We start from the raw sequence: 10,780 nt of genomic DNA, 5'->3' as shown, positions 1-10,780 counted from the left end.
CAACAGACAACCACCCTTTTTATTGCAAGAGTTTTGAATTGAATTAATTTATTTCTATTAAATTAATTTGTTCTTTTTAGTTGTAAAGAAAGAACACTTCAAAACTGCCAAGCCCCCCACGTATTTAAATTCGTACTTAAGACATAACACCCTTTATAGATTAATGGTATTAGTTGCATTTTACAACAAAAACAAGGACAATTTACGTGTAGCATAAGACTTGTTAAGACTCTAGGGGGCTTGATGTCGCTTCGGGTACTAGACCGCTCTCCACGCACCTTGAAACATACTCCGCTTATGAATGCGATGTAAAGCGTCCAATCGCCCATCAGACAACCAACTCTCTGAGATGCACGACCTTTGTCTGAGAAGTCCCAACTGTGCATGGTAACGAGTTGCGCCTGTTTTGGGCCAAGACATTCCCCCCACTCTAACTATTTACGTCGCGCATCTGACATAGTAGCAGTGGGAACCATTTTTAACGTCTTTAGTTATGACGCGGTGTCGGACCGAGATTCGAACAGATTCGAGATACATGTAGCATAGAAGCAACTAAACTAAACAGTAAAGTTTTATCTTCTGAAACATAATAGAAGCCAATTTTACTAGTTAGCAAATAGGATTAGGCATAAAAAATACCCCCCCCCCCCCCAACATTTCAAAATTTATATTTAAAAATTTAAGGAATAAGAATAAAATTTGTTCTTCCGACCGCGAGAATCTTACTTTAAACAGGAGTGAAAATATAACTAATATATTTAATACTAGCGGCTACGCCCCTAGAGGCCTCTAGTGGCACTTTAAGTGTTTTTTTGTATTTAAAATATGTCTGTGTTAGGTTGACGTGTAAAATCGATAAACGTAAAAACAATTTCAATTTTTATTTCTCTTGGGAGGGTGATGGTACCCTCCCCCAAAATAGCTATAAACCTTCTCGGGGCATATTAGAAGCTACTCTGTTAAGGAGAACCCGATCGGTTCAGCGGTTAGCCAGATCCTTCGGTACAAACAAACACACAAACAGACAGACATCCTGTTACTTTAGTATAAGGATACAAAAATTATCCTAATTAAGGGATAGGGTGTGCATCATTTTGTTATTCATTGTCTCATACCTTACAATTCCTAAGTGTAATTGGGTGAGTTATACAAATACAACAAAGTAGATTAACTCATGAGATCTACATTAGGGAGGGGTTGACATTTGGCTGTTTATTACGCCAGTCCCCAAAGTTTTTTAATAACTTTTTCTTATTCGTAGGGTTAACAACTTTGGGACTTTCAAGAATTTTGATTGGTTGGTTAATCAAGTTGAGTGTCCAAACGTTTCAACCACTAGTTATAATCTACGAAAGGGATAATACTCATTGGAAATATACAACAATTTATCGGCCATTGTCTTATTTCTTAAGATCCAACTAATTGTTACTTACTCCAGGCTTAATATAAATTTTTATTTTCATTTATTAGTAACTATAGTTAATAATATACAATATAAAATATAACATACAAAAAATATATGCAAAAATCTTTTTTGGCAAACTTAATGTTATTGCAAATAGTGATAGTTTTGTGATTAAAATATAGAAATAAAATATTAATAAATAAATAACAAAAACTCAATAATAATATTATCTATAATATTTGGTAATAGTTCCTTTTAGTTGCAACGCTCCTTAAGAGGCGATTTGTCGTATTTTAAAAATGGGTTTTGGTAGATTATTTTATGTTAGGTTATGTTATATTTGGTTAGGTGATTGCCCCGCAAGGTTAGGCAATTGGCCGCGCTGGGCAAGAGCCCCCCGTAGGGGCTAGAAATAAGAGAAAAGCTACTGTGAAAATACGAAGAAACGCCCCTTAAGAGGCGTTGTCACGAAAGGGACAATACCCAAATATTTTAAATATTTTAATATTTTAAATATGTAAGGTTCGGCAGCCCTTTTTTTTTTGAAGAAAAACAAATAAATTTGCCTCCAACATTTAAAACCCACTGTTATCCTATAGGCTGATTTAAAGAACATGTCTCTAGATTATCTCTATTCAATTTTATAAATATACTAACGGCTGCGATCCTTGCATCTAGGGAATCTGTAATTAAAGTGGTATGAAAAAAAAATTCGAAAAAAGCCTTAACATTAGCCAATACTTAATGATGAAAATAAAACACCCTAAAAAATTACTAAGGGGGAGGTAACTTTCGCAGAATTCCGTAAGTGTGTGAGTTTTAAGACTTTAAAATAGGAGTAGAACTCTAAAATTTTGTATGGCTGTTGCTCTAATATAGTACACTAGCGGCTACGACTCCTAGAGGCCTCTAGTGGCACTTTAAATGTTTGGTTTTTTTTGTTGCGTTTAAGGTTGCGTAGAAGTCTCTTTATACGATACCTCGCAATGTTACGTAGGAGTCTCTATACTTAAAATAAAAATTTCGATTTATTGTTATTTAACTTGGGATGGTGGACGTATGAGAAGCTACCCTGTTAAGGAGAACCCGATCGGTTCAGCGGTTAGCGAGATACTTCGGTACAGACACACAAACACACAGACATACATCCTGTTACTTTATTATAAGGATATCCACGTTATAACCCATTAAAGCAACTGCCATGCTAAATTTTAGAGTTCTACTTATAATTTAAATTCCTAAAACTTAAACATTTACGGAATTCTGCAAAAGTTAATCCCCCTTTACATAATAAGGTGGGGTAAAGCTGCCGAACCGTTTATAAACTAACAACCATACAATAAAGTTAAACAATAATGTAAAAAATCTAAATATAATACTGTCAAACATTATGCAATTATAACTAACTAGCGGCTACGCCTCTAGTGGCATTTTAGGAAAAGTCAACCCCCCATTTCCAATTTGAGTTTTTAAAAGAAAAAACAAAATAAAATCTTTTTTGAGTGGGGGTAATTTTGTAATGGGACTGTGGAGATACTCTTCCTTAAAAAGTTAAAAATCCTTCCCTAGACCTATAAGAAGCTTTACTGTAAAGGAGAACCATATCAGCGGTTCAGTTCAGCGGTTAGTGAGATCTTTTGCTTCCTACCAAAAAAAGCTTACTGCTTTATATAATAGAACAAAAGTAAGAGAAAAAACAAATAATTAAAACTTGTAAATAAATTTGTAGTAAATAAAAGTTGGATCTGGTAAAATGTTCCCGGGATCGATTATCTCTACAACAGCAACAATAAAAACTATGAAATTCAAAGGCTGCTCCTACAGCCAAACGGAACAAGAAGAAACTACCAAGAACAATAATGTACAAGGACTGCCTGACTAAATAAAGAACAAGTAAAATATATCTTTTCGCGCATCTAAGCGCGTTGCTAGATAACTGTGCATTAGGATATGTAAGTTGACATCTGTGATTGGTGCATTGAAAACTATCTGCGCTCTGATTGGAGAAGCTTAAGTGTCGTACATCATTCACCCAATTAGAGCGCAGGTAGTTTCTAATCCACCTATCCTATTGGTCAAAATTAATTAACTTAAATTGTATTTCCGCTTTTAGATAAAGAATTATACAAAAAACAAATTTTATAAAATAAAATCCTTAAAATTTGATGCAGATTTCAAATATCCCCCTAACATTAAAATTCCTTCCAACTTATAATATATATCCTAGTGTGCATCAAAGAGTATTAGCTATTCAAGATTGTTAGTTGGCTTCCTTTGGAGTTGCGTTTACAATGATGTGGAATTATAACATATACTAGCGGCTACGCCCCTAGAGGCCTCTAGTGGCACTTTAAATGTTTTTTTTATATCTAAAATATGGCTATTTTGCGTTTGACGTTTATTTTTTGTTGAACTCTCTTTTTAAAATCGAGAAATTTAAAAAAAAATAATTTCTCTAGGGAGGGTGGTGGTACCCTCCCCCAAAATAGTTATAAACCTTCCCGGGACATATGAGAATCTACCCTGTTAAGGAGAACCCGATCGGTTCAGCGGTTAGCGAGATCCTTCGGTACAAACACACAAACATCCTGTTACTTTATTATAAGGATGTACATTCAGCTATTTAGCGGATATCAGCCTTTAAAGTTCTTAGTTTTAGTAAATAAAAGTTTTAACAACATTTTACCGTGAAATGCACCAGATCCGAAAAGGGTAGTTTTTGAAAAGGTTTAGTTTACTTTAAATTAAATATATGTATAAATTTAAATTAAATAATGTCTTGGGACAAACAGTTTTATATAAAACAGTTAATTTTTTCTTAAAATTCTTTACTAAGGTAAGTTGGAATGAAAATACTTGCAGAAAAACTTGTCATAAAATATCCCACTTGACACAAAAAAATAATTTGATAATTTGTTTATTTATACCTAATTTTCAATTCCTTAACCCTTTACTCCCGAAAAAATATGATATTTAACCAGAGAAATTGCCGCCAGTTCTTTACAAAATTCATCAAGAACAACAATTCCATGGAGGAGGTGAACTTCTCCACAGTTTGTAGCAGTTGTGGCTACTCCATCATGCAGTAGTGCTCGTCTACAAAAACAACATAATTTTTAGAATTCATACCTATTCATAAAAGAATTTATTGGTAGTAGTGAAACGAGATTCTCTCGGCCAATTTACAAAAAGAAGATAGCTGAAACTATTTTAACAAAATTGCCCTAGCTGATGTGTATCTGCTTTTTAAAATGTGTTTTTAATTGCAAGAGGGTGGGGGGAGTGTTGAGACGACCCTACCAGACTTTCAATTTTTTTTTAAGAAAAAAAAAGAAATTTTGGGGGGTTGGGAGTTCATTTATTCTTAGGGCGATTTATCTTGAGAGGTTGGTGGTAAATAGATATAAACCTTTCCAGGGCCTAAAATAATCTACACAGTAAAGGAGAATCAGTTAAATTCAGCGGTTAGTGAGATCCTTTCATACAAACAAATATATAGTCAGACATCCTGTCCTGTTACTTCAATATAAGGATTTTATGTGTAAATATTAATATTTACCTAGCTTGCTGTAATTTCTTAGGAAAATGTTGGATACCCGAGCATCGAACTGTGGCAGTTTCTACCAATTTTCTTAACAAAAAAAAGAGGTGTTTAAAGGAAGCCTGCAGAAAATTCTCTGTTTAAACTACTGACAGACTGCCACAATTAGAGCAAATACCCTTCCAACATTAATATAATAAAAAAAATTAAACATTTAAGGGAGTTAGAAATCTTTAAAATTTTTCTAAATTAGGGTATTGGGTCTAATTGGGGCTGCCTTTCAGCAGTTGAAGCGGTGTATTTCCTGCAAGTCTCCTTTAATTTAGAGATCTACTTATGAAAAATGTGAGGTGAGGACTCTTAAAACAGTACAGAAAGCCAAAACTTTTTGTTTCTAGGTAATTTTTACAATTTATTGTTTCTAAATCAAATAAATCTTTAATTGGTAATTAATTATGAATTTTGTTTTGGTGGTTGCCAATGTCAATAGGTAGCAATTAAATTTAAAACTTGAATCTTATAGGAATTGGACCAAAAAAGGATATTACAAAGCAGTATATGTTTAAGGAAGTATATTGCTATTTAAGAAAAAGGATTAAGATTTTTGTTAAGATTTTGAGCAATTTCAAGTATTGTTCTTCATTGCAATGCCTGAAGTCATACATAACTAAATTGTAAAGTAGCTACGCTACTAAAAATTACCTTAGAATAGTGTAGAGTGAGACAGTGGAGGGATTGAGAGAGACGGTGGGATTCAGAATAAACTCGTGGATGTAAGGGTGGGGCAACTGAAACAAAAAGATTAACATTAAAATCATTAGAAATTTTTATCGGAGGTTTTTTGTCAATGTTTACTAAAACATTGAAACAAAAATCTTGATGGGAATGACTAAAACTTTCTAGTTTATGTAAAAATACTGCTTCCACTACTAAAAAAATTGTTAAGTGCCATTGGCAAACTTTTTACTTACATGACTAGTTGAAGTTCAGACATGAAATTTTAAAAAATTAGATAAAAAATATACGGCTAGAACTACTTTGTAGTTTGTGTAAGACAAAGAAGTCAATAAAACCATATAGTTATTAATAGTCATATGAGAGAGGTACTGTAAACTTATTTCAAAATGATAGAAAAGATAAAACAATATTAACAATACATACCTACACCTTAATGAATTTTTTCCAGTATGGCTTTGAAACTAATTTACATCCACCGGATTAAAACCGGTTCTCAGCCATACTGTAAAATCATGTATAGCATTGTTTTACATATAATTTTCCACGAACATTAAAATAAAATCATAAAATTAGTTATCCCGGGCCTTCAGTCCCTCAGAGATAACAAAACTGGTTTAAATCTTTTATTTTTTTATTTTTAATATCCGTTGAAAGCTGTCTATAATACGATGAAATAACTATTATTTACCTGAACTAGAGTTGAAAAGAGGGAAGTTAGCTGAAGATTAAGCTCATAATTTTGGTCCAGCATGCACTCCAACTCTTTGAATAGTCTGCCAAGGAAAGGTCCAGGGAAGAAAGATTGTCCGTTCTCACTATCACATCTTAACAATGGAGTTAATATTTCTTGGATCTTACACCAGATTATCATTTACTCTAATAAAGTCAACCTTGTAGCGGGTTAAAAAACAATGGATTTATTATTACTTGGATCTTACACCAGATTATCACTTACTCTAATAAAGACAACATTGTAGCGGGTTAAAAAACAATGGATTTATTATTTCTTGGATCTTACACCAGATTATCATTTACTCTAATAAAGTCAACCTTGTAGCGAGTTAAAAAACAATGGATTTATTATTACTTGGATCTTACACCAGATTATCATTAACTCTTTTAAAGTCAACCTTGAAGCGGGTTAAAAAACAATGGATTTATTATTTCTTGGATCTTACACCAGATTATCATTTACTCTAATAAAGTCAACCCTGTAGCGGGTTAAAAAATAACAATACCCTCCCTCCACCCACTTTCTCCCCTTCCCTCCTACTGGATAAACAAACTGAACATTAAATGACTGGGGAAATAGCAACCTAAATTGACGACACTTTTCCCCTGTCATAATATCCACGTATATATTACATACTGATAGGATTTCCAAAAGTGTAAGCTTCCAGGCCTTACCAATTTCAATATTAAGAGGTTGTTGACAGCCCCGGCCATTACGCTGATGGTTTGTAGGATACTACTAGTTTAACCCTACAAATCAAGATTCATTAATAGTACCCGAAGTTTTTAAGCCAACGAATGAGAAAAGTGTTTTTAATCTTTTTAATGCCGGTATTATTTCTAGTACAATGTCCCCTCCCTCCCTCCCTCTGTGTATACCTACTATCACATGAGCTGTTATCTTCAGAATTAATTCTAGCACATCCAACTTCTTTGGATACCAGTATAATTTCCAGTACAATGTCCCCTCCCTCCCTCCCTGTTTATATACCTACTATCACATGAACTGTTATCTTCAGAATTAACTCTAGCACACCCAACTTCTTTGGATACCAGTATAATTTCAGTGGCGTGCGAACCGAAGGGGGCATTTGGGGCAATCGCCCCCCCCCTAGCGACCAAAACGCCCCCCCCCTGCCCCCCCCCTGCCCCCCCCCTAGCAACCGCCCCCCTGCCCCCCCCCTAAATTTTAAAAAATGCCCCATTTTGCCCCCCCCCTGGTCAACAAAAATTGCCCCTTTTTGCCCCCTACCCTACAAAAAGCAAAACTATCCCAGTTTCCAAAAAAAAGATCAAAAAATTTTGGCGCTTCGCGCCAAACAGACAGTTACTATTCATTTAACCTTACCAAATTTTTTAATTAGTGTAGAAATTAGGTTATAATCTTTTTTCACTGAACATAACAAACCAGGTTATAGGAAGTATTTTATTTTGTATAATATAAACTTTTTACCAAAGAAATTTTGTACATCCCCAATGATGATACACAAAATTACCTTATATAGATTACAATTAGTGGATGAAATGTATGGAAACTCGACTTAATTAACCAACCAATCAAAATTTTATGAAAGTCCCCATAGTTGTTGAGCCAACGCATAAGAAAATTTTATATGAAATATTGGGGACTAGTGTAATAAATAGCCCAAAAACCCCTCCCTCCTTGCATATTTGAAGAAAAAAATTTGCGCTTCGCTCCCTTCCAAATGGTTTCTGCTATGAAATATTGGGGACTAGTGTAATAAATAGCCCAAAAACCCCTCCCTCCCTGCATATTTGAAGAAAAAAATTTGCGCTTCGCGCCCTTCCAAATGGTTTCTGCTATGAAATATTGGGGACTAGTGTAATAAATAGCCCAAAAACCCCTCCCCCCTGCATATTTAAAGAAAAAAAATTGCGCTTCGCGCCCTTCTAAATGGTTTCTGCTATGAAATATTGGGGACTAGTGTAATAAATAGCCCAAAAACCCCTCCCTCCATGCATATTTGAAGAAAAAAATTTGCGCTTTGCGCCCTTCCAAATGGTTTCTGCTATGAAATATTGGGGACTAGTGTAATAAATAGCCCAAAACCCCTCCCTCCCTGCATATTTGAAGAAAAAATTTGCGCTTCGTGCCCTTCCAAATGGTTTCTGCTTTTTATCACAATGAAAGGACAAGTAATTTTTTTTATTTTTTACACAGTTCATTATATCTTTGGTTTTTATGGTACAATTGATTTTTTTTGTGGATTATAATATTAAAAAAAATAAAATTTCTTGCTGTTTCGAGCATCCAGTATGTAATTTACTTTGACTGTCATCACACAACATACAGGAAAAAGGATTTGTGACTTTTTCTACCTAAAATATATATTTATTTTAACAGATGCTCTTTAAATCTACTTGTCTGTATTCTTATTAATGATTTTTTGTGCTTTGCTACTTAAAGATGTTATCATCCTTGTTGTCAAACAATAAAGAAATATTTAATATCATTTTCTCATATTAGGTTAATTTTTGGTAAATTATTTCCAAAATGAGTGTTTTTATTTCCCCCCCCCCCCCCCCAATTTTTTTTAATGGGGTTATTCATCCTTCCTGCTGAGATTTTATAACATCGCCTTCCACCCATTAAAAATGTTTTGTGGTGGAGGGGGGGGGGGGGGGGGGGGGGAAAGGTTAATTTATCTTCTGTACTATTTTTTCGAAGATGCTTTCTAGCTCCCTTCCCTTCGGTCATTGCAGGGTGGGGAGAAGGGATGGGGGAGAAGAGATGGGGGGGGGGGGGAAGAGATGAGGGGGGGAAGAGATAGGGGGGGGGAAGAGGTGGGGGATATAAATGGGAAATAGGGATGGGGGAAGGGATGGGGAAGAAGGGATAAGGACTAGGAGGCCCATAATCAAATAATCCCACCCCTTAATACGCCCTTATTTAAAATTAGTATATATAATCAAAATGCCCCCCCCTAAAGCAAAGTGCCCCCCCGGGTCACTTTGATTTAGGGGGGGGCAAAATTTTACAAAATCTTCAAAATGCCCCCCCCTAGACAAAGTGCTTTGCACGCCACTGGTATACTAGTACAATGTCCCCTCCCTCCCTTCCTGTTTATATACCTACTATCACATGAGCTGGTATCTTCAGAATTAACTCTAGCACACCCAACTTCTTTATCCCAAGTAAAATCTTTGCACTTCTCCAATACTCCTTCAACTTGCCTAAATGAAAGAATATCTTATTTTTAGTAAGATCAACGTCCATCTGTCAGAATCTTTTTTGAAATAATATAAATTTAATGTATTTCAAAGTTTGACGTATTATTGTGTCTCATTGACTATCTAGAGTAACAATTCTATTATAATATTTATCTTAGTAGCGGTTACTTGTGTGAAATAATTGGGAAGTCGACCACCCCCCTCTCCCCATTTTTAAGGGGGGAGGCGGATGTGCCACTTTTTGAAACCAAAAGTAAAACGAGCATGATCTTAGCCCATAAAAAAGTTACAGCCCTAAAAGTCGGCACAGAACAGTATGGAACTGTGAAGAAACGGCGGCGGAACCGCCGTTTCCCGCCGAAGTTTTTTTTGCCTGTTCTCGCCATAATAGACAATTTTCAAACATCTGAGATAAACTTTTTTTTCAATTTTACAATTGCAATATTTTAATATTGACAGTTTTGAAACAGTCACGTGAAAATATAAGGGAAATTTTTATGATAAAAAAGTTTATCCCAGGATATGATCTAGAACTGTCTAATTGGGCGAAAAAAGGCAAAAAAAAATTCGGCGGGAAACGGCTGTTTTTGGCGAGAGCGGCTGTTACGCCGCCGTTTCTTCACAGTTCCATATTGTTCTCCCCCAAAGCAACTGCTGTGCCGAATTTTAGAGCTGTAACTTTGTTATGGGCTAAGATCATGCGCGTTTTACTTATGGTTTCAAAAAGTGGCACATCCGCCTCCCCCTTTGTAGTTCAAAAAGATAAAATTTAAAAGAAAATTTGATGGAATGCCAGTCATTTTTTTCTAATGACAATTTCTCTTGGGAGGGTGGTAATACATTCCCCCCAATTGGTTATGAACATTCCCTGGAACTTTGAGAAGCTATATTATATAGGGGAACCATATCAGACCAGCGGTTAGCAAGATTCTTCAGTACAGACAGACATCCTGTTACTATTACATAAGGATATATTCACCTTCCCGCATCTTTGATATAAACATCATATCCGGACCCCCTGAATTCATCAAGTCTCAGCTGATCATCCACTAGATATAGCCATTGATTTACAACCCTAAAAAAAAATATAGAAATACAGTCATAGCGCGGGTAGAAAGGGGACTATCCACGAACGAGAGCAAGTGATTCTAGACACCTTCCAGCATTGATCC

The 10,780-nt window shown here is 35.2% G+C and overlaps 1 protein-coding gene across 5 annotated transcripts in view; it reads right to left on the bottom strand.

Annotated features, from left to right (window-relative positions):
• Nucleotides 1-1,442: 1,442 nt before the first annotated feature.
• The window catches only part of LOC145319661 (FHF complex subunit HOOK interacting protein 2A-like), a 31,294-nt gene continuing 21,956 nt past the window's right edge, over nucleotides 1,443-10,780 (bottom strand). For all 5 annotated transcript variants that reach the window (XM_080161939.1, XM_080161941.1, XM_080161937.1 and 2 more), the window contains 6 exons: nucleotides 10,588-10,683; nucleotides 9,510-9,611; nucleotides 6,373-6,508; nucleotides 5,649-5,734; nucleotides 4,965-5,036; nucleotides 1,443-4,501 (listed from right to left, as the gene is read on the bottom strand). In XM_080161939.1, coding sequence (XP_080018065.1) covers nucleotides 4,348-4,501; nucleotides 4,965-5,036; nucleotides 5,649-5,734; nucleotides 6,373-6,508; nucleotides 9,510-9,611; nucleotides 10,588-10,683 — 646 coding nt within the window. In that variant the 3' untranslated portion in view covers nucleotides 1,443-4,347. The remainder of the gene's footprint in view (nucleotides 4,502-4,964; nucleotides 5,037-5,648; nucleotides 5,735-6,372; nucleotides 6,509-9,509; nucleotides 9,612-10,587; nucleotides 10,684-10,780) is intronic.

This window comes from Acartia tonsa, chromosome 5, assembly GCF_053477335.1.
Source record: "Acartia tonsa isolate MP-2025a chromosome 5, ASM5347733v1, whole genome shotgun sequence".
Classification (NCBI taxonomy): Eukaryota; Metazoa; Arthropoda; class Copepoda; order Calanoida; family Acartiidae; genus Acartia; species Acartia tonsa.
The sequence above is the reverse complement of the archived record's forward strand: the minus strand, read 5'-3'. Positions and strand labels throughout refer to the sequence as shown.